The sequence below is a fragment of the Marmota monax genome, unplaced genomic scaffold, assembly GCF_021218885.2.
Source record: "Marmota monax isolate L192 unplaced genomic scaffold, Marmota_monax_Labrador192_F-V1.1 WCK01_AAM20220418_F8-fsc00031, whole genome shotgun sequence".
Classification (NCBI taxonomy): Eukaryota; Metazoa; Chordata; class Mammalia; order Rodentia; family Sciuridae; genus Marmota; species Marmota monax.
In genome coordinates this window covers 16,119,108-16,143,596 of record NW_026695197.1, presented here as the reverse complement: position 1 = coordinate 16,143,596, position 24,489 = coordinate 16,119,108, and the positions used below count along the sequence as shown (strand labels likewise).

General features: G+C 40.2%; 1 protein-coding gene across 2 annotated transcripts in view; it reads left to right on the top strand.

The window, feature by feature from the left end:
- Pstpip2 (proline-serine-threonine phosphatase interacting protein 2) overlaps positions 1–24,489 on the top strand; it is a 73,508-nt gene that overhangs the window by 26,000 nt on the left and 23,019 nt on the right. For both annotated transcript variants that reach the window (XM_046428458.2, XM_058573927.1), the window contains exons 2-5: positions 7,750–7,850; positions 12,922–12,999; positions 16,522–16,556; positions 21,492–21,598. In XM_046428458.2, coding sequence (XP_046284414.1) covers positions 7,750–7,850; positions 12,922–12,999; positions 16,522–16,556; positions 21,492–21,598 — 321 coding nt within the window. The remainder of the gene's footprint in view (positions 1–7,749; positions 7,851–12,921; positions 13,000–16,521; positions 16,557–21,491; positions 21,599–24,489) is intronic.

The following is a 24,489-nucleotide window of genomic DNA, read 5'->3' as shown; positions in this document are numbered from 1 at the left end:
ATGCTCAGTGATAGAGAGCGTGCTATGCAGGCATTATATCCTGGGTTCAATTCTCAGCACCCTCCTCCCATTTTATTTTCAATTTTATAGTATCTTATATCAATCTTTTAATCTCAAGCAGTCCATTTTGGTAAACTATATTTTAATAATTAGAATAAGCAATTTGTTGGGACTCTCCTTTATACCTTCTATGGTTGGAATTATACTTAGATAAATCTCTCTTACTTGAATATTTTATATATTTCTATATTTTCTTCTCATATGTTTGTTATTTCTATCTTTAGATCTTTAATTCACTAGGAAGGGCTGGGGATGTGGCTCAAGCGGTAGCATGCTCGCCTGGCATGCGAGTGGCCTGGGTTCTTCGATCCTCAGCACCACATACAAACAAAGATGTTGTGTCTGCCGAAAACCAAAAAATAAATATTAAAATTCTCTCTCTCTCTCTCTTAAAAAAAAGGTTTAATTCACTAGGAATTTATTTTATAATATTATGTTAGGGCTCTATTTTTTTTTTTTTTTTTGAGTACTGGGGATTGAATTCATGGCCACCCAACCACAGAGCTACATCCTCAGCCCTATTTTGTAATTTGAGACAGGGTCTCACTGAGTTGCTTAGCGCCTCCACGTTGCTGAGGTTGGCTTTGAACTTTCGATCTTCCTGCCTCAGCCTCCAGAGCTGCTGGGATTACAGGCATGCACCACCATGTCCAGCTAGGGCTCTATTTTTAGTCTTTGTCACAGTAACAATTATTGAATTAGCCATCCTTTGTTTTCTGATTTCATGTCTCCTTTAAGTGAAGCATAGTGACGTATACTTGTAATCCCATCTACTTGGGAGGCTGAAGCAGGAGGATTGTAAATTGGAGACAGCCTTGGTAATTTAGCAAGTCCCTGTTGACACATAAATAAAAAGGGCTGGGCATGTAGCTCAGTAATAGAGTGGCTAAAATGCCAAAAAAGCCTAGCTGGCTTTTTGAATAGTTACCTGTATTGCCTCAACATCCTGTCTCTTGACTTGCTTGGTCTCTTGTTCAGCAAGCAGTAGGGCTTGGGTCCAGTAAAAAATCTTAATAGCTTGTAGCTTAGTAGCTTGTATTATTTTTTATATAATAGGATAAGTCTTCACTCATTATTATTATTGTTGTTGTTTTTTAACATTTTAGGGGCTATTTTCATTCACCTATTTTTCTGGGTGTCTTTATAATGAATGTAAGTTTTAAAAAGAGATAGCATTAAGAAGAGTATGGTGGTGCATGACATAATCCCAGTGACTCAGGAGGCTGAGGCAGGAGAATCACAAGTTCAATGTCAGTCTCAGCAATTTGTCAAGGCCCTAAGCAACTTAGTGAGACCCTGTCTCAAAATAAAAAAGAAGAAGGCTGGGGATGTGGCTCAGTGGTTATGTACCCCCGGGTTTAATTCCTGGTAAAGTCTCACATTTTGAAAAGTATTTTACAGATTTTTCATTGGCATTGTGAATAGGATATTTGAATTTTAATTACATTTTAAAATGGGTACTGGAAAGATATTACTGTTTTTATGTTTAATTCTTTTTCCAGCTTTTTACTTGATAATCTCTGATTTTCTAAGTAGACCTGGCATTGTCCTGGAAAGGCATTTAGAAGACCTCAGAGCTGTGCTGACCATTTTTTCTCTTTGACGTTTCCCTGTGGAGGCTTTGAAGACTGCAGGGGACACTCCCTGTTGCTACTTTGATCTTTAAGTCACTGTTAGGATTCTGCTGCATCTGTCACAGCTTTGGTATAAATGTCAGAAGCAGCTGCTCTGCTTCCACTTGGTGTCGGGCAGGGCACTGGCGGGCTTCCCAACGTCCTTGAAACACCCTGAGTATTATCCATGGCTGCTCCAGTCTTGGTCCCAATGGACTGGAAGCTTAGGCCTTAGGTTCTAGGATTTTGCTGGGAAACTTGGTATACTTTCTTCTCTATTTTACTGTCTTCTGATATCTGTCCATCTAATTTATTTGGTCAGTATTTTTTTTTTTTTTTGGTACTGGGGATTGAGCCACACACCCAGCTCTTTCCATTTTTTTGAGACAGGGTCTTGCTAAGATGTTTAGGGCCTCCCTAAATCGATATTGGCCTCCAACTCAATCCTTCTACCTCAGCCTCCTGAGTGGCTGGGATTACAAACATATGCCACCATGCCTGGCCCATTGGTATTTTATATTACCAAAATTCCAAATGAGTCATCTTTTTCACATGTAAAACATGGAAATAACTTCTCTCACTTTGTTTATGGAACATGTTGTAGTCCTTGAATGCAAAAGCACAGCACTCTTGTGTACTTTCTCTGCTGGCCTCCCACAACCACAGTCTTTGTAGATAATGGAAACTAATTTACCTACTTCCCTTTCCAGGGAGGCTCTCTGGGCTTCTATGCCCATTTACATGTTTTACTCAAAACTAGAGGTTTTAAAATAAAATGCAAACCAGAGAGTCTTCCCTGGCTTATTTTCCTTTGTACTTTTTTGACATCATTCTCGTCTCCCCATTCTGCTGTGTCCTCTGCTTTCTTCCTGGAAGCTCCCCCAGGCAGGAATCAGGATGGTCTTTCTCAAACTGCATCTCAGTCACTTGGAAGGAATATAAAACAGTGGAGACTCCCATGCGCCACCCCAGGTTCCAAATCAGCAGGTCTGGGCTCAGCCTGAGGGTTCTACATGTTTAAGGAGTTCCCTGAATGATTCTGGCCTCGTGCATGGTAGGCCAGCACTCTACCATCAGTGAAATCCCAAGCCCCTTGGCCTAGGTGGTCCTTGGAGCCCGTGACTGGAGAGCTTATGTGTAGTGAGCATCCTGATGGGTCTGGGCTTTAGGTGCAGCACAGAACCAAACACGTGGATCCCTGGTAGCAGCACCGGTAGCCATATTGGCTTTGAACTATCATTGTTCTTATTTCTTTTTACACAGATTCATCTTGCCTGTCCTAGAACTACATGTAAATGGAACTGTGCAGTAAATTCTGTTTGTGTCTAGCATCTTTCGCTCATGGAGAAATGGCTATCTATCCATTCATCAGTTAGACATTTGGGTTATTTCCAGTTTTTGGCTACTGTGAATACCGTTCTTATGAATATTCTTTCTATTTCTTGATGCATGTTTTCATTTCATGGGTGAATGCTTAGGAGTGGAACTTTGGGTTATAGGGTATGTGCACGTTAGCTTTTTGAGACATTGCCCAAAACTTTTTTTTTTTCAAAACGATTGTACCATTTTATACTCCTATAAGCAGTGCAGGAAACAATTTGGTTGTTCATCATTCTTGATTATATTCAATGTTGACTCTGTTCTTGTGGGCATTAAATTGGATTTCACTATAATGTTGAGGAATTTTTCATGAGCTTTTTGGCGAAAAGGAAAATATAAATATATATATATATATATATATATATATATATATATATATTATTTTTTTTCGTACTGGGGATTGAATTCAGGGGTACTCAACCACTGAGCCATATCCTTTTTTCTGTTAATGTGGTGAATAATGTGATTGATTTTCCAATATTAAATTAACCTTGCATTATTGAGATAAATAACTTGGGTCATGGTGTGTTATACATTTATTTATTCCTGGAGATGATATAATGATTCAGTAGAGATTTTTACATCTGTTCTTGTGAGAAAGATTTTCTGAGAATACTCTTTTCTTGTAATGCCTTTGTCTTTTTTTTTTTTTGTAACAAAGGTTATACTAGACTCATAAAATGAGAAGTCTTTCCTCTTTTTCTGAAAGAGTTTGGGTAAGATTGGTGTTATTTCTCCCCTTAAATATTTGATAGAATTCAATAGTGAATCTGTCTGGTCTACTATTTTTTTAAACATTTATTTTTTAGTTGTAGGTTGACACAATACCTTTATTTTATATGTGGTGCTGAGGATTAAACCCAGTGTCTCATGCATGCTAGGCAAGTGCTCTACCACTGAGCTACATTCCTAGCCCTGACACACTGTTTCTGATGGTAGATCTGTGATGCTTTCTTGGTGCATCATAGACTGCATGTGCATTCCTTTCTTGCTTGGCTCTCTTAGACTGATTTCTGCCAGTTGGCTCACTGTGATGCTCTCTTTTTTTTTTTTTTGGTACCAAGGGTTAGGGTCAGGGGTACTTGTCCACTGAGCCACATCCCCAGCCCTATTCTGGATTTTATTTAGAGACAGGATCTCACTGAGTTGCTTAGCACCTCATGTTTGCTGAGGTTGGCTTTGAGCTTGTAATCCTCCTGCTGCAGCCTCCAGAGCCGCTGGGATTACAGGCATGCGTCACCCACCATGCCCAGCTCACTGTGATGTTCTTTGAGTAGCACAGTCAGAAGTTTCCAGACCAAATCCTCCACCCCTTTGAACTCAGCCTTGAATATATTTTTTTTTGTATTTTTCTAGAAGTTTGCTTTCCTGGTTGCCTTGTAGCCCAGTCACTCTCTGGAAGTGACCGTTCTGTTATTTTTACAGTTGACAGCTGGGAGGTCTGGTGTTTTGTGTTTTCAGGAAACAGGTCTCACTCTACTCTTCCTGTCCTTCTCAGAGTATCTGTACCCTTAGTTAAGAAGAGGAAAACCACCTTTCCAAATGCACATTGTGAGACAGAGAAGTCAGATGAACAAAGAATTCTGTCTACAAACCAACTTTGAAATTGACCCTTTGTCCCCACTCCTTCATTCCACTAAGGAGTCTTTATGTACATTATTCCCTTCTGATATATCTGGCTGGGAGAAAAGTAGGCATTTTATTCTACAGATGTTCACTGTGGGCCTTTGGTGTGCATAGCATTAAGATAGATTTCCAGGGGGAAGGGTGCAGGTGTGGTTCAAGACTTGAACAAAGCCCTAGGGACTTGCAATAGAGTTGGGACAGAAAGGTTACTCACAGGGGTGGCACTTAAGATCAAATTCAGATGCTGGGTACCCTAAGAACCCAGAGGAGGGAGTTGTGGCTACTGAGAGAAGACTTCAAGAAAACTAGGATTTGAGAGGCCAGATTTGGATTTGGGAAGGATAGTGTAAGACCCCTCTGTCTTAGCCTAGTAGGCTAAGACAGAGGGGTCTGCAGGGAGACAGCAGGTGGAAGATGAGGCTTTGATGTGCCACCATGCTCAGCTCACTGTGATGTTCTTTGAGTAGCATACTGTTTATAAGATCTTTCTTTGGACTTCCCGAAATCTAAATCTATGCTTAAAGAATAGTTACAGAGCATAGAATTCAATGTATTTCTAACTTAGATTTATATGCCCACTTGTAAAATTTATGATGCTTATATAAATCCATTTAACAATGTGATGTGAGATATGGGTTCTTAAATTTCCAGTTGCCATGTTGAAATCAGACTCTGGTCTTAGTCTTGCTGGGGGTCTCTGGGATCACTGCTCAGTCAGGATATCCTGAGTGGCAGCAAATGGAAGAGAGTACATTCTGTTTCTCTAGTATCTAGTTTTAGAAATCTCTCCTCCCACACTCTTTTAGTCAGCTTTTTCACTGCTGTCACTAAAAGATCTGACCAAACAATTTTAGAGGAGGAGAGTTTATTTGAGGGATCATGGTTTCAGAGGTTTAGTCTATAGAAGGCCAGCTGCATTCCTCAGGGCTCGAGGTGAGGCAGAACATCGTGGCAGAGTATGCCGCAGAGGGAAGCAGCTCACATCATGGTGACCAGGAGGCAGAGAGACTCCACTCTCCAGATACGAATAGATACCCCAAAGCCACGCCCCAATCCCCACCTCCTCCAGCCACACGCTACCACTTCAGTTACCACTCAGTTAATCCCTATCAGGGGATTAATTCACTGACTAGGTTAAGGATCTCACAACCCAATCATTTTCTCCTCTGAACCTTCTTGCTTTGTCTCACACCACATTTGTTATGGAGGACACCACATCTAAACCATAACACACACAGGGCTGCACCTTCCTCCATAGACTGGGGCTGGGAAGGTCAAGTCCTCTTTGTCTGGTCCACTGTGAGTCTAGAGCTCCCAGGACACACCCAGAGGAGGTCTAAACAACCTGGTCTATGGGGGCTGGAGTCCAAATCAGACAACCTGTTGTATTCATGGGGTAGAAAACAGGGAACCAACCTCATAGGGGACACTTTGATACTGTTTACAAGCCCCTGATTTATCAGTATGGGTAACTAAGGACACCTAGATTTTTTTTTTTTTAAACCAGGGATTGAACTCAGGGGCACTCAGCCACTGAGCCACATCCCCAGCCCTTTTTTATATTTTATTTAGAGACAGGGTCTTGCTGAGTTGCTTAGGGCCTCACTAAGTTGCTGAGGCTGGCTTTGAATTCTTGATCCTCCCGCCTCAGTCTCTTGAGCTGCTGGGATTATAGGCATGCGCCAACGTACCTGGCGGGAACCTTGATTTTTAAAGTGTACTCCACCTGGAGTTACTGGTTTGGAGGACTTAGCCAGCCAGCTTCCTCCATTATGGAGGACATAGTAGAATAAAATATGAACAAACTGCTAATTTAAGAAATGTAAGCAAGCCAGGCACAGTGGTGCAGGCCTGTAATCCCAGTGGCTCAGGAGACTGAGATAGGAGGATTACCAGTTCAAAGCCAGCTTCAGCAAAAGCAAGGCCCTAAGCAACTCAGTGAGACCTTGTCTCTAAATAAAATACAACATAAGGCTGGGGATGTGGCTCAGTGGTTGAGTGCCCCTAAATTCAATCTCTGGTATCCCCTTCCAAAAAACAAAAATCAAAAAACAAAACAACAACAACAACAACAACAACAAAAACCGAAAGAAAAAAAAGAAAGAAATATAAGTAACACTTTTCTCCAGATTGAGGCCCATGATGACATGGAGCACACTGGCCGCTGGACTCCCCTTCATACTTTTCAATGGGCAGATGGCCACTTTCTCCCACTCTCAGGCCTGATTCCTGGTTCCTGGCTCAGAGCTGCCTGCCTTTTGCAGAGATACTTTGGACTCTCTATAGGGCTAATTGGCTATGGGAAGAGTTGTCAGGGTCAAGCTCAGTGGCAAGTTTAAGGACAAACTGAAAATTGTATAGCTCCTGGTTAAAATGGATCTGCAGCAGGAGTCAGTTTCCACCATCAGTGTTGTTAGGACAGAACATCAAAGTAATCTCTCGACACAGAGTCTCATGCTCAGAAAGCAAAGTTTCTTGACAGGGAACGCCTGCCAGGCTGCCCGGTAGAGTGGTGCAGCAGTTCTATTTGAAAAGGGGTTTTTATATCTTTTTAATAAGAAACAAGAGTAAGCTGGAAATGGCCCTGAGTGCAGCAAGCTAGAATTGACCCTAAGTGCAGATGGGGGTGATGATGGGAACAGGGTATCTTAAGTTTCTTTTTCTTGGCAGTTTTTAAATTTCGGTTTCAGGTTAAGATGGAGTGACTGATGTCTGGGATATCCCATTGAGTGTGAAGCTGTGCACAGCCGAAAGGCTAGAGTAGGCACTTGCCTCATTTCTGGGCAGGAGTGGAGGCCAGAGAAGGACTTGAGCACAGCCTCCTTCCTCATCCACGTGCCTCTTAGTCCTTTGTCACTTTCTTCCTGTTTTGCGGCCCTTTAATTTCATCATTTGAAAAACCCTACTGCAGCTTCTAGTCATTCTTTTTGGCCACATGTCTTGGAGATAAAGCAATTCAGGAATCTCCCATTGCTTGCTTTCCACCCCATCCGCTCCTTCCACTCTCTAGGCCTTGGGGCTGCCATCTATGCTGTTCCTGGTCTGATGCTGTCATGTTCTTTCCCACCAGAGTACGGACATCCTCAGCACCACCGGCTATGACAGCATCATCCAGCACCTGAACAATGGCCGCAAGAACTGCAAGGAGTTCGAAGAATTTCTAAAAGAAAGGTATGCTGCTGTGTCCCCGTGAACTGGGATGTTCCCACACAGACAAGGAATCACTGGCTGGTTTTGATTGTGCTTAGCAGTTCTGAAGACCCTCTGCTATAAGTTACAAAATGATACCCAAGAAGTAAATGGTATCTCTGTCCTGAAGTTCTTAGGAGCTAGTTTGCGAGAAAAGATTTATGAATGAAGCCAGACACAGTAGTGCACACCTGTAATCCCAGTGGCTCAGGAGGCTGAGGCAGGAGGATCTCAAGTTCAAATTCAGCTTCAACAACTTAGCAAGATCTGTTTCTTTTATTTATTTATTTATTCATTTTAGTTATTGATGGACCTTGATATTTTTTTATGTATGGTGCTGAGAATCGAACCCAGTGCCTCACACATTCAAGGCAAGCACTTTACCACTGAGCCACAACCCCAGCCCTCAAGATCCTGTTTCTAAATTAAAAAAAAAAAGAAAAGTTGGGGATGGGGGTGCTCGGGATATGGCTAAGTGGTTAAGAATCACTAGTTTAATCCAAGTACCAAAACAGCAACAACAACAACAAAAAGATCTATGAATGAAACAGCAAACAATAGGTAATAAGTCCCCAAAGTATGCTAAGTAGCATGATACTAAAAGGCCCTGTGAGAAGGATGGATTGCTGAGGATCCATACATTCACAGGGTGGCTTCATGGAGGAGGAGGTCTTGGTATTGGGCCGGAAGGAATTTCTGGATCCTGTGGGAGGGTGGCAAGCCTGGAGGCTGGAATGAGCACTGTCCAGGTGCTTTGAGGGAGGCAGGGCCAGACACCAAGAGCAAGGGTCAGGGCTGGGGAGCCAAGGAAGAGTGAGAGCAGGACGGTGCTCTCTTGAAAGTTCTAGGGGAGAATGTGCTCTGTGCATGCCTTTTAGCTTCTGGGGTTACCACCAGTTCTTGGAATGCCCTGGCTTATAGACCCTGGACTCCTAAACTCCCCGTGTCATCGTGTGGCTTCCTTTGGTCTTCACATGGGGACCACTCCCCACTTCCACCTCCATTTTTTTTTTTTTGTGGTACTGGGGATTGAACTCAGGGATTGCACTGTCTCTGGAGTAACTGAGATTATAAGCATGCATCATCATGCAGGTTCTCAAGAACTCTGAACACATATAATTCTGAAAGGAAGCCAGGTATAAAATAAAGCTAGGCATGGTGGCGCACACCTGTAATACCAGTGACTTAGGAGGCTGAGGCAAGAGGATCACAAATTCAAGGCCAGCCTCACCAACGTATAAGATCCTGTGCGATTTAGTAAAACCCTGTATCAAAATTAAAAAAAAAAAAAAGGACTAGGGATGTAACTTAGTGGTAAAGAATCCCTGGGTTCAATCACCAGTGTAAAAATAAATAAATAATTGAATACACAAACAATTGTGAAAAGATAAAATACATGTACATTATATATTTTTAAAAAGTGAAAATGGTCTTAACATCTTTTTACATGTAAAAATACTTGATGATCATTGTAGAATGTCATAATTTAGACACTATATAGATATAGTAAAAAAGGATTCCAGAAGGCAGAATATCATTGCATCTTTTACAAATTTTTTTTAAATTTTATTTTTTAATTAATTTTTAAAATTTATATATGACCTCGAATGCATTACAATTCTTATCACACATATAGAGCCCAATGTTTCATGTCTCTGGTTGTATACAAAGTATATTCACAGCAATTCGTGTCTTCATACATGTACTTTGGGTAATGATGACCATCACATTCCACCATCATTTCTAACCCCCTGCCCCCTCCCTTCCCCTCCCACCGCTCTGCCCTATCTAGAGTTCGTCAATTGTATCTTTTCCTATAACTAGAGTCAGTTTCAAGTGTACTTCATTTTAAGTTATCAGGTGCTGGCAAAACTTTAGAAATAGAGTCCAAGAGTAGAGGCCTGAGAAGAAATCAGGTTATGCTCAAACTCTGCTACCGAGCACTCGTAAGATTGGGACATGGAGGAGGCTTCATTTGTACAGTCTCAGAGCAAATAGATAGGGCTGCCCACGGTACCAGCAGGACAAATGACACAATAGCCTAGCAAATGCAGTTGGCTGAAAGGAGGAAAGAAGGAAAGAGGAAATATTTGAACACCTTGATCTTCCCAATTATTTTCACCCAGGGTGCTTTACAACTGAGCTACGTCCCCAGCCTTATTTTGAGACAGGGTGTCACTATGTTGTTCAGGGTGGCCTCGAATTTGCAGTTCTCCTGCTTTAGCTTCCCAAGTAGCTGGGATCACAGACGTGCACCACTATGCACTACTATGTCCAGCTAATTTTCTCTCTTAATCTGAGAAAGACCTTTTAGAAACCATTTTTCCCCCCTATGGCAAAGAAACAATTATTTAAATTCAGAGATGTCTTCAGCTTCTCTTCAGTTTCCTTTTCTTCTATGAAATTCAAATAAAGTCAGATTGTCTCTAGGTTTTAAAAGTTTGTAGAGTATAGTCTCATTCTTTAAAAATTTTTTGATCTATATCTGTTCATTTTATTTTATCCGCATAGCTCCATAAAGAAATGTCCATTGTAATCATCACCTACTGTTAACACTAATTATTTTTGGTTGGTAGAATTTTGGATAGTGTTTTTGCCATTTCTTCTTATTTTTTAAAAACAATGAATATGTATTGTTTTAATAAATAAATAAAGTTATTATTAAGAAAAGAAAAATAATAGAAGAGGAGAAACTTTGTAACATGAGAATAAATATTATATTTATAGTACATAAAGATATATATATGATATACATAGTCAGAACAGTAAAAAATTGGATAATTTATAGAAGAAGAAATAACAAATCCCCAATAAGCACATAAAATGGTGTTCAATCATACTAGAAATAAAGGAAATGCAAATTAAAATTAGAGATACTATTTTTTTAATTTTTGTTTAAAGAGAGAGGGGGAGAGAGAGAGAGAGAGAGAGAGAATTTTTAATATTTATTTTTTAGTTTTTAGGTGGATACAACATCTTTATTTTATTTTTATGTGGTGCTGAGGATCAAACCCAGCGGCCCGTGCATGCCAGGTGAGCACGCTACCGCTTGAGCCACATCCCCAGCCCAGAGATCCTATTTTTTTTTAAGCCTCCTCCCCAGACTGATAGCAATTTTTTTTTAAAAAAGTGTTGATATCCAGTGAGAATATCCAGTGAGATGAGGGCTTCTGGGTATGTGAGCTCTTAGACACTTCAGATGCAAGTATAAGTTGACAAGGCTTCTTTGGAGAGCATTTTGTCATAATTTTTCAAGATTTAAAGTATGTGTCTAAACTGGGAACAGTGGCTCAGACCTGTAATCCCAGTGGCTCAGGAGGCTGAGGCAGGGGGATCTTGAATTCAAAGCCAGCCTAAAGTGAGGTGCTAAGCAACTCAGTGAGACCCTGTCTCTAAATAAAATACAAAATAGGGCTGGGGATGTGGCTCAGTGGTCAAGTGCCCCTGAGTTCAATCCCAGTACTCCTTCCCCCAAATATATATATACATATATGTCTAGAAAATCCTCTTTCTCAGAACTCTTAGGCAAACACTCAGCATACCCATGGATGTGTGTTTGTGTGTGTGTGTGTATGTGTTTGTACACACACACACACATGTACACACACACACATCTCTATCCCCAATAATTTATTTTTATTTTTTGGTCATAATGAGAAAGTAGCAACAAATCAGGAGACGGTGTATTTACTGTAGAAAACTCCATATTATGCTCCATATTATGAGCATGGTGTATCTCTATATACAGAAAGGGAAAATTCTATACAATGTATTACCAGTGAAAAACGGAACAGCAAATAATAGAACGATCTCAACTAGATAAACAAAAAGTTTTGTATGTGTGTAGGCACATACTGCAGAAGACTGGAAAAGACACACACCAAACTCAACCCTGGCTGCCCCTGGGGAAAGAAGCAGGGTTGGAGGAGAACATGGAGGGGATCTTTGTGCTTTCCACTCTATACCTCTGTGTTGTTTGAATCTTTAGCAGTGAAAATGTATTCATTTATTATTCAGAGTTTTTTTTAAACTGAAGGAAAAGGCTGGTGTAGTGTCACACCCTGTAATCCCACACTGTAATCACACACACTGATTGCACTGTGATTACACACACTGTAATCCCAGCAACCCAGGAGGCTGAGGCAGGAGGATCATAAGTTGCAGGCTAGCCTCAGCAATTTAGCGAGACCCTATCTCAAAGTAAAAAATAAAAAAGGATAGAATTGTAGCTCAGTGGTAATGTGCCCCTGGATTCAATCCCCAGTACCAACCTCTGCAAAAAAAAAAAAAAAAAAATCTGAAGATTTCTTTCAGAAAATGAAGATGAAACCTCCATCATCTTTACCTAATACATAGTCTGGATATGCCTCAGCTGGGACAAAAAGTGGAGATGGTGACAGAGAGCAATGGGAGGAGGCAGAGAAGAAGAAGCAGGTGTTTAGTGCTTTAGACAGACCCTGTAATGCTAAGTAGTAAGACATTTTGTGAGACATGCCAACTGCAGAGTTTGTATCTTGAAATTCCCTTTTCTTTGGTACAGTTAGGTTGTGCATTTGAAATGACAGTGAGAGCTCTTCAGGGTGGTAAAAGGCTCTCTTGAGAAGGTGGAGGAGGGCTGGGCCCAAGGAGTGTAGTATTTGAGGAATGTACTTCTTACTCCATTAAAAATAAAACACTCAAGCTAGGGGCAGTGGCTGTGCTTGTAATCACAGCTACTTGGGAGGCTGAGACAAGAGGATTACTTGAACTCAGGAGTTTGAGGCCAGCCTTAACAACACAGTGAGACCCCCATCTTAAAACAAAAAGCAACCCCTCCAACCCCTTAGCTTTGCCATGTTAGCCATGCTGGGGACTTCTTGGTGGAGAATATTACCTTAAAGATGAAAGCCCCTGGTGTTCTGGTAATTGTCCCCCGCTTTAAAGAGGGAGATTTGCATTTCAGAGAATGGCATTATATCTGAGCTAAAGGGACAGCTTGCTTTCAAGGGCAGTAGTGTGTGTGTTCAAAGAGCCCTGAGCAGGACCCATGACCCTTTCTCTTCTGTACCCCTAGGGCAGCTATTGAAGAGAAATATGGCAAAGATCTGCTCAGCCTCTCCAGGAAGAAGCCATGTGGACAGTCTGAGATCAAGTAGGTACCACTTGACTCTGGTTCCTGGGATGGCTAAGATGCTTGGGGCTCCCCTGGCTTCAGCAGATCAGGATGGTCCGTAGGTTACAATGTGTTGTGTAGAAAAAATTTCAATGTTTTTTTCTTCTTATTTACAATTCTAAAAAAACTAGAGAAGGAGAAAGAAGACTATGGTGGCTATTCTACATTTCTATATTCCATACTTTTTCATAGGTAAGATTATACTGTATATGATTTTATACTACAAATTTAGTAGAGGGGCTTCATTTTATATTTACTAGTACAATAATATATTTTAAAGAAAATAATTATAAAATGATATCAAAAATGGAAATTATATATGTAAATATTTTATGTTCTTACCACCAATGTCAAGTTCCTACACCACATTCTTTATTCTTCATCCATTCACTGAATACTCTGAGGAATGCTGAAATGACCAGGATGCAGTATCTGCTTAAGGAACATCCTCCCTCATATACAGGGCTGGTTCCATGGGTGTTGCACAGGAATTCACACTTTGAAGGGCTTTATAATCCACTCAATGTCCAGCTGGCACGGTTCTGAAAATATTGGTAGTTTATAAACGAGTGGTTCCACATTTCATTTGGCCCTCACAAATTATGTAGCTGGTTTTACTTACATTGAAATTTCCCAATTATTTCCCCAGCATGAGAATAATGAGAGAGACTTGGGAGAAATAGGTCAAGCCCTTTCTCTTCGAACCCAATCAGATGACATACTTACCTGTACACTGCTTTGGCTGTGCTATTGACGCTTATAGAGATGTCCAGAGGTTTGGGTCCTAACAGACAGGACTTGTTTTAAGCTTCAAATTGCCAAATGTCACCAGAGTGGTCTGAAAAATCTTAAGCTAAAAATTTAGTTTAAAGTTGTCTTGGATAGTCAGGTCTCTACTTACCTGGAAGATATTTTAAAAGAAACACAGTAAACACTGAGCTCATTCTGTACACACACACACACACACACACACAATGATAACTTACCATTAATATGAGTCAGTGGAAGCAATAAACAGCAGAAATAGAAATGCATTAGATTTTAGGTACTAGACTAACAGATCGCCCCCAAATATATATATAAAATATAATATAAAATTATATATATATATATATATAATTTTACTTTGAGTCTTGTTAAGTTGGCCAGGTTGGCCCTGAACTTGTCATCATTCTCTCTCAGCCTCTCTATCACTGGAATTTGTCTAAAGAAAATAAAAGAGTTAGTTAAAAGTGTAAATGAGATGACTTTCAGAAATTTCCAGGAAGGACTGGGGATGTGGCTCAGTGGTAGAGCACTTGCCTGGCATGTTGTGAGGACTTGGTTCAATCCCCAGCATCACAAAATAAATAAAATAAAAATAAAAGCATAGAAAAACAAAGTTTGAGAAGTGTCCAAGAGATTTTGAAAGAACATCAGATAAAAATGAAGAACTCTCCAATGGCTGAGGTCAGGGTTAGGGAGATGTAGAATTTTAGTTGTGAAAAGTAAGTTCAAGAGATTTATCATACAATATTATGACTGTAGTTAACAATTATATTTTGAAAAACACAAAGAGAATATATTTTAAGTTGTCACTACAAAAAGTGGTTAAGTTATGTGAAGTAATGTATGTATTAATTAGCTCTACTGAGCCATTCTACAGTGTATACATGTATATCAAAACATCATGTTGTACATGATAAATACATATAATTTTTATTTGTCAATTGAAAATAATTTTTTAAAAAGAAAATCACCCAGAGTTCGTCATGGGAAAAAATGCAGAGGTTAAAAATAATAAGTGCTAGGAATGTAGCTCAGTAGTAGAGCACTTGCCTAGAATGGGTGATCCCAACACTGAAAAAAAAAAGAAGGAAAATTAAGAGACATGGAGAATAGAGGAGGGGGTTTCATGCACATTTAATCACAATTACAGAAGAAATAATAGAAGGAATGAGAAGAAATGTTTTAAGCAAGAGAGGTTGAGAATTTTCTAGAACTGATGAGAGCCGAATATCCTCAGATTCAGAAAGCAAAACAAATCCCAAGCATGATCAATTAATAAGCACACAAGAATAGCCCAAATGACTAAGAGCCCAGATAATAAGAAAGTCATAATTTTTCCCCAGGGAATGATTACCCACTAATGAACATTTATGAGCGTGAAAGCTGATTTTTCAATAGCAACAATGAAGCCAGAGACTGTAGAATTATATCTTCAAAGCACTTAGAAGAAAATTATCAACCTGGATTTGTATGTCCAGAGAAATTATTTTCTAAGAAACAAGAAATAACAGAAGTAGTTTTAGAAAAGCAAAAGTTTCGAAACAAATATTGTTCAGACAAACAAAAAGTTAACTATTACAAACAAATCTTCAATAAAGGAACTTTTAAAGGGTATTCCTCAAGAAGAAGGAAATTAATCCAGGAAAGATCTGAAGTTCAAGAAGGAATAATGAGCAAATAATATGGCAAACATGAGTCTTTGAAGAAATGGTATTCATGCCAATTTCAATTTGTGGAATTAAAAAAGCAAAATGGAACAAAAACATTGAATGGTAATACTATATAACCTAGTAGGAAGGATAATTAGAATTAAAGCATTCTTAGGCATTTTATGGTTTAGGATAAGAATAAAATGTTAACTTTAGATTCTGAACTGATCAGGAGGGTCTTCCCCTGTCAAGCCTGTGGATGAGAATGCAGCCTGGTCAACCTTGATTGCAGCCTGTGAATTCTGCTAAACCATATCCCAATTGCTAACCCACACAAACTGTGAGATAATAAATATGTGTTATTTTATGCTGCTAAATTTTTTAAGCAGCTGTCAAAAAATGAATACAGTACAATTTGTTTAATATCTCCTTCATTAGACTCTGAGGTCTGGGATGATATCTGTCTTGTGGTATTTGAAGTACCAACATCGGACACAATGCATGGCCCATAGCTTATGGTCAATAAGTATATGATGATTGATTGAATGAATGAAAAGGGAGGCAATCAGGAGCTAGGCTTTGAACACTTCCTTTATTATCTTGCTTTTTAATTTCAAATATTTATTTTAGTTGTAGATGAACACAATACTTTTATTTTATGTATTTATTTATATGTGGTGCTGAGGATTGAACCCAGTGCCTCACACCTGCTAGGCAAGTGTTCTACCACTGAGCTACAACCCCAGCTCATTACCTTGCTTCTGTGTTTCTAATTGACATACTTTAAAGAACAACTGGTATTCTTATGAGAAAGGGACCACAACTTCTATATTATCATTGAGGAAAATGAAGCATAGTTTTGGAATCTTGACTTGCCCAGGTAGACAGTGAAGAATTGATTATGCTTGGGATTGAGGAAATTGGATTTAAGGAGTTTTGTTCTTCTGTTGCTATTTTCTTAAGTTCATGGGCAATGATAAATTTGTAGGCTCTAAGATACATGGGAAGAGAGAAGTATGCAAAGGCATTATAATAAGATTTTACAGTTTCCAGAATTGAAATGATATATGTGCTTCTTTTTTAGCACCCTGAAGCGGGCCCTGGAAGTCTTCAAGCAGCGTAAGTTATTTGTAAAACTTTTGTATGCTGTCCTTCATAAGCTCAGTGTGTATCATAAAGGCAAGTTGTAATTTGAGTAGCAATTTAATATTGGGTGAAAAAAAATTAGAGCAACTTCTAAGGTGAGAAATAGCCTTTCAGAATTGAGATGAGCTGGTGGACCCTCCAAGCCTGTATGTCACCACGTGCCTTTCACGCTTGAGTTGAGCATTGAAATCACCTGGAGGGCTTATTATTAACAAAGATTCCTGAGCCATCCCGAATATCAGATTTGAAATCTGGAGTGGAGTCTGGGATTCTACAAGTCTTGCAGATTTCCAAGTGATGATGCTGAGGCCACTGGGCCAGGGACCATACTGGGAATAACACCCTTAGAGGGTTGTGTCTATACTGCTTCATTCTAACTCAGAGACATAGGCACCTAGGTCCTCATCCAGACTTGTCTATTGACCTAACCCCTTGTGTATTCTTATGTGTAGTCTGGTTTCTCCTCCCAGAGTCTCCTCTGTAGGGCTTCAAGGCTGGGACAACGTTGTGAGTGCCTTGTTCAGACTTTTCCCAGATCCCCCGTCACATTAATCCAGAAATCTTTAATTCCAGCAAGCCTCAAAGGAAACATTATCTTGGCTTCCTTATCTGCTACTCTAATCCGGCACATAACGGTATCATCCTCCTGGAACTTTCCTCTCCAAGGACACTAATAGTCTTTGTGTCACTAAGTCCAGTGGACAAGTGCGGTCTTCTTCCTGACTCTTCAGTAGCTTTCAGCACTGTTGAGCTTTCCTCCCATCCCGAAACCCTCCTCCCTTCTGACTCCCTTGGTTCTTCCTGCTTCTCTGGCTAGTCCACTACCCCTTTCTTAGCTCTTCTCAATCCAGCTCTTCAGTGTGACAGGTCCTCAGTGTGTGCTCCTAGCCCTTCCCACCTCAGTCGGCCCAGATAAGCACATCTCTGTCTCTAGCATCCCCTACAGCCTTTACTCAGAGAATGCACTAATGTGTACTTGAGTCTAGAACTCTCCTAGCACCAGTACTTACATCTACCACCTACTTTATGTTTCTTCTTGTGTGTTTCAAAGGCTTTAAATTCAGACTTTTCAACAGAATTGCCAGTCTTCTAGGCTGACTGCCTGAGGTTGCTCTTCTTTTTGCATCTTGTCCTGCTGTCTCCTTAATTTTTATTTACTTTTTCATCTCTCCCCAAAGTCAGGCTGCTCTATCCTAGATATGACAAGGCCCTTTCCCCATCCTTCTCCCACATCCTCTCAGGAAGAGACCCCAGTGGGTGGGAGCTCCCTTACGTTTGGGGCTGATTTTCTTGCTTTGCACAAACACTCAGCTTCCACTTTAGTGGTCAAGGCTGATTCAGAAACAGAAAGTCTTTAGAAATACCAATGTCCGAGTCAGGGTTTATCTCTTCTGGGGTCAAATAGGTGCAAACCACGATGTCCTCTGTGTGCTAATCTCCCAGTTCTTGTTTCAGTATTGTGGCCTCTGATTGCAAATAGAACTTGGAATTCACCCAGAAGATTTTTATTTAATTCTGATTACCGTAATAGGGTGACAGTCAGGATCTGGGAAACCTGGGGTCAGGCCTGGGACTTTGCTCTTCAAGGGGTCTCCTGTCTAGCTCTAGTGTTCACCAGGACTGGTGCTCAGAGGCTGCTTCTGAAGCTTCTGTCCTGAAGAATGCTTGGGACCTCCAAGTTAAGGACTTTAACAGGCACAGTCTTTGTGACATATGCTTGAAGGATTTCTGTAGCTAGTTGAAGGATTTCTGTAGCTAGCTGAGTGGTATTCTGTCAGAACAAACCCAGCATCTGTTTCCTCTGCTCTCACACCACAATCACCAACACAGAAGACTCTGGATGCCAGATGTGGGAGGATTTCTTCCTCCAGCAAGGAAGAAATCTCTTCTGCAGTGGACACCAGCCAGGTGTCTTGAATCCAATTTGGTTTCTACACTATCAACTTGAAGATAGTGTGTCAGATGCTTCGGACTGAAGGCTCAGTCCCCAGGACCGCACCCCCTCCTCCACTTTAGATACCTGTTGCAAGTTTCGTTAATTGGCTCAAGCAACTCACAGAAGGGAGACACTTCTTTGTTGTTGATGCTTCATAATAAAGGATATTACAAACGATATAGATGAAGAGATGAATAGGGTAAGCTATTGAAGAGGGAGTATGCTTCATGCCCTCTCTGAGCATGGAACCTGTATGGGCTCAGCCATCCAGAACCTCACGGGCCCCATCCTTTTGGATTTTTGTGGGAATTTCATTGCCTAGGCACACTTGTTAGTAGACAAGTGGGGAACCCCACAAGATTCCTTTATTCAGATTCTTTTTGTCCCCTCTGTGGAGTATTCCTTCCTCCAGAGTATAGGGCAGGACCCTTCTGGAATGAGGATGGTCTTGTGACCAACTATCAGACAAGGGAGGTCTAAGAATTTCTTTATGGCCAGCTAAAGACAGGGGAAGATTAGAGTTTCCATGGTCCTCCTTGGGGAGGGAGTTATAAGCCAAGGAACCATGGACAAAATGCAAATGTCACAAGTGAAACGTTAGCTAAATAAATATTCCTCTTAACTTTCCATAGAAGGTGTCTTCTTCCTTCTTTAAATCATCAATGAATCTATTTCTCAAGGTACAGACAGTATCTTTTCATGTTTGTCTTCTTCTTCTTCCGGGATTGAACCCAGGGGTGCTTAACCATTGAATCATGTCCTTAGCCTTTTTGGTTTTTTTTAAATTTAATTTTGAGATAGAGCCTCACTAAGTTGCTGAGGCTGGCACAGAACTTGTGATCTTCCTGCCTCAGCCTCCCAAGTTGCTGGGATTATAGGTGTACGCTACCATGTTTGACATGTTCTCTATGTGTACTGTAACATTAAGGATATGACATAGCCCAGGAAAATTCAGTATAGTCTGTTTTCCTAAATATTTACTTTTTTTTAAAGAGAGAGAGAGAGAGAGAGAGAGAGAGAGAGAATTTTAATATTTTATTTTTTAGTTTTCGGCGGACACAACATCTTTGTTTGTATGTGGTGCTGAGGATTGAACCCGGGCCGCACGCATGCCAGGCGAGCCGCTACCGCTTGAGCCACATCCCCAGCCCAATATTTACTTTTTTGCTGTTACTTTTATTTTCTCACAAAACAGATTTATTTTCTTCTTGTTAAGATTACCTATTTGTATTTAAAATTCAAGTGAGACAACCAACTATAAAGAAGATAGTATATATGGGCTGGGGGTGTGGCTCAGAGGTAGAGCGTTCGCCTACCATTCGTGAGGCACTGGGTTCGATCCCCAGCATCACATAAAAATAAAATAAAGATATTGTGTCCAGCTAAAACTAAAAAATAAATATAAAAAAGAAAATAGTATATGGTGAAATTTTCAATTCTCAGTCATACACAGTGTTGGATATGCCACTGGATATTTTAATATAATTATAATATGTATGTATAATATATGTATCTCTTTATATACATAATAATCATAATACCATGGCAGTGGTTCAGAATCTCTGAGACCTGAGCATATGTTTTTAAATTCCCTTAAAAATAAAAACATCCATTTAAATCATAATAATAATTTGATATATAGCTTTCTAAACCTTTTTCTATGCATTTACCCCCTTCTTCTTTCCTTTTTCTTTTGTGGTATTGTAGCTTGAGTCTGGGCCTTGTACATGGTAGACAAGTGCTCTACTGCTATGTCCCACTCTTCCTTCTTTCTTTAAATTTTAGACACACGTATACATTTGGACGTAAGTAAATTTGTTTACAAAATCATCCTATACATATTTCTTTATAATTTACTTTTTTACTTAACAATACATCACAGACAGCTTTCCATTTCAGTTTCCATAGCTCTGCCTCATTCTTTTACATTTAATTTTTTTTCTCTATAAAATGCCAGGTTTCCTCCAATGGTTGTGCTGATTCTTCCCCACCAACACTGCTATTTTCCCCTATCCTCACCAATACCCAGAATTTTCTTGCTTTAAATTCTTTTTTAAAACTGAAAGGTAAAAAAATGACATATTCTGGGTCTTTAAGGTTTTGCATTTTTTTCAGTGGTTTTAAGGTGGAATATATTTTCAAATGTATATTGCACATTTAACCACTCTTTTTTAAATTTCATGCTCTTTATCTATATTTTAATACAAAAGTCTTTTCTATTCATAAAAGTTTTTTTTAAATATAGCTATTTCTTGTTATATAAATTGAGAACTTTTTGTGTGTCTTCCAGCATTCTTTGAGGTTATTTTGATACCCCAGTTTAAAAAACATTTTTTTAGATCAGATTTGTCAATCTTGCTAGATTTAATGCCATGCTTTGTTTTCTTAGTGAAATAAAAACTTACTATTTTTCTATTAAAAAGGCAAGCCATGCTCATTGTAAAGACCTTCAAAAACAAGGGGAAAAACAGTCACCAGTTATCTTTCTACTCAGATATAACTATGGGAAGCCAAAATTTTGTTGTACAATCTTTCTTATAAATGTTAAGGCTCATAAGAGATTAGAGATGGAAAGAACCCAATAGATTATACAAAGAGGATGAAGAATCAGATTTAAAACTGTTAATGGTAATAATGTCTCCTGGGATGCAAGCTTCATGAATTATAACTTGGCTGACTCTTTCTCTCCAGCCCTGGGCACACACTAGATTAGTGACTGGTAGGGACATGAGGCTAAGCTAAAGACTTTCTAGTCTTGCTGTTGGTGACCTGGGTAGTGCTGGGCACATGAAGGAACTCAATACATGTTGGTGACTAAATGAAGTTTTCTTGACTCTACCACTTGCTCCAGTATTTTATGTGTGTGTGTGTGTGTGTATGTGTGTCTACGTGTGTGCATGCATAATTTTGTATATTTGAATTTAGAGGCATCTAGAACTTGATTGTTGTTTTATTAAAATTTCTTTTTGCAGAAGTAGACAATGTGGCCCAATGTCACATTCATCTTGCACAGACTCTAAGAGAGGAAGCCAGGAAGATGGAAGATTTCAGGGAAAAGCAAAAGCAACAACGGAAAAAGGTTGGATTTGTGCATGTGTTCAAATGCTGCCCTTGCTCTGTAGAAACCTCTGGGTTTGTCTGTCATTAAACTTCTCAGCTTAGCTTAGCTCTACTCCACATAGTTGTGTTCTTTCTAACCTGAGAACTTCTTTACTGGAGTCCCCTTGGGGGACTTGGACTCCATCTAGGTGGCTGTGCCTCTGCACTGTTTCTGGACTTCAGACCAGTCCTCCTTTTGGAAATTCTTGCAGGATTCAGGAGTCTAGTTTGCATTCCTCTTCTTTCAGATCTGCTGCCATATTAAAACTATTGCTGGAGGGGGGCTCCTGACAAATTCCAGCCAGAGGGCTTCCAGACCACACTTCAGGGGAAAGCATCAAGGGGAGGGTGAAGTAGTGGAGGAAGCTCATGCTCTCTCTGAAGTCCATCATGCAGTCGAATGTTCCTATTTTACAAACAGAGAAACTGGGGCACTGGGAAATCCAAGTTTTTTTTTTTTTTTTTTTAATCTCTGGAGCACATTGCATAGGCTCTTTTCCATTGCCAGAATTTACACTAACTACATGGAAGGAGATGGGAGCAAACAAGAATTAATAAAACTGGCAAATGTTTGGGAAGTTATAGAAAAGAAGCCCAAGACTTATATGAAAGTATTACTTGGACTAGACCAACCACATTTCTGACTCCTTTTTATTTTGTTTCTGAAAGGCTTGTATATTCATACTTGAACCTACAGTCAAGTATGGCCCTTCCAGAATTTCTTTCTATATTTGGGCTTCAAAACTGGAGCCCTGGCCTCACACGTGAGACAAAGGCTTTCCTCTCTGGCATCCAAAGATTAATTCCCCCCAGGTCCTCTGGGACATCTCTGCAGGGACTTTTGGTGACCTCTTGCACCTTTTCTGGAGGTCCTGTTGGAACCTTTCTGTATCCTGGTTTTTCATGGTCCCCTGAGATTATCTGAAGTATTTTTATCCAATAAACAAACTATTAAGGCTGATTCTACCCTTACCTCCATCTCAGCAATTGGAATCTAGATCTGATTTCCTTGATAGCACTGGTGTCTGGTGTCTGGTGTCTGGGTAGCAACAGTATCTTTTTTTTTTTTTTTTTTGGTACCAGGGATTGAACTCACGGGCTCCCTAACCACTGAGCAACATCCCCCAGCCCTTTTTGTATTTTATGTAGAGGCAAAGTCTTGTTTAGTTGCTTAGTGCCTTGCCAGGTTGCTGAGAGTGTCTTTGAACTGGAGATCCTCCCGCCTCGGCCTCCGGAGCTGCTGGGATTCCAGGCCCGTGCCACTGCGCCCAACCAGGCAGCAGTATCTTAAGGGCCTGCCTGCGTTGCAATTATGGTCATTTTGTGAAATGCTCTTATCTTAGCATACTGCTGCCCCTTCCCACTTCACAGCCTGTACTTCTAAGGGAAGTACCATGAATATTTAAGGAACACCATATCAAACCCTTTCATACATTCCCTCAAGCTTCATGAGTCAGGCTTGTGGGGTGCATCTGGCCAAGCCTGTTCCTGAGCAAAAATAGCACATTTATCACACCCATTGAATGGCCAGACTCTTGTGCCCGACATTGCCCCTGCCACCTCTCTAGAGGAATTACAATTTTTCAGAAGCAAGAAGCCTTAGACCACAAGAGTATGCACACATGATTTCCACTCTGAGGAGATGAAGTGACATTTCCTCATGTTCTCAAGTGTCTTTGACAGACCTGGCCCTTTTAGGGAGGGTTTTGTTGATTTTGCAAGGTTTCTGAAACTTCCCCTCCTAACAATTTGCACAGACCAAATTGTTATAGCTCGAAAAACACGCTCTGAATTCTGTTAGGCAATAGAGTAGCACATGCTCAATTAGCTGCTATCATCCAAGTTCCCTCTACAGCAGGAAAATACCTTCAGAGCTCTGACAAGTCCAAAGTTCATTAATAAACTTGTAATTACTTGTATCCATGAACTCTGGACTTGCACCACTTCTGTGTTTAGATATTTGATTGAAAAAATTAAACTTTAGAAAGAACATTTCCGTACTAACTTCTTGTTTTTTGATGGTCAAAGTTTGCATGCTTGGGACTTCCACTTCTTGGAAATTAAGCCATTTCCACTTTCTTTATTGAAGAAAACTATGGGTTGGTTTCTTTTAGAAACCTGGGGCAGGGGTGGTGTGAGTGAAATGGCTTCTCACTCAGACAACTGATATTTACAAAGTAGCCACTTCAGTAATTTACTACAGGGTTATTTGGATCATTTGAAAATATCTTCCTCCTTTTCCCCTCCCTCTGGCTCCTCCCAGCCTACATAGCAGGGATGATGGTGTTTTTGCACTCCTTTGTGTTATCAATCACATAACACACCCAAATTCCTGCTGAATTTAGTCTAAACAGGAAGTCTGAGACCTAGAAGAGATACTTCTCCAAAAAGACCTGGAAGAGAACATTTGATTCATTGGAGTCACCATCAGTAGGCCACCCTATAAGTGAATATGGACATAAGGAGACTTAAGACAGTGTAGCAGGCAGAGGTGGACCTGAAATCTTGCCACTAACTCACTGAGTAGCCCTCAGCAAAATAAATCATCTCTTGGACCCCATGGATCCTGCTTCTCAGGTTAGAGTTGGATTGCTGCTTTCTAGGATCCTGTCAACTTTTAAATGCCAGGAATTCCTGAAGCCTGAAGTGGAAAGGTTTGGCTGGTGGGGGAAGCTGTAACACCTGAAAGGTGCTTGAAACAGGTGCTGTGTAGAACTTGGAGATAAAGAGATCTATCTTGGGTCACCAATTATAAAACAGTAGCAGCTTCCAAGTGGAAGATTGGCAGTGTGTATATTTGAATTAAAAGGAACTTGGTATTGAATGACATCACTAACAGATCAGCTCATGTAGCGTGGAAAAATTAGGAAT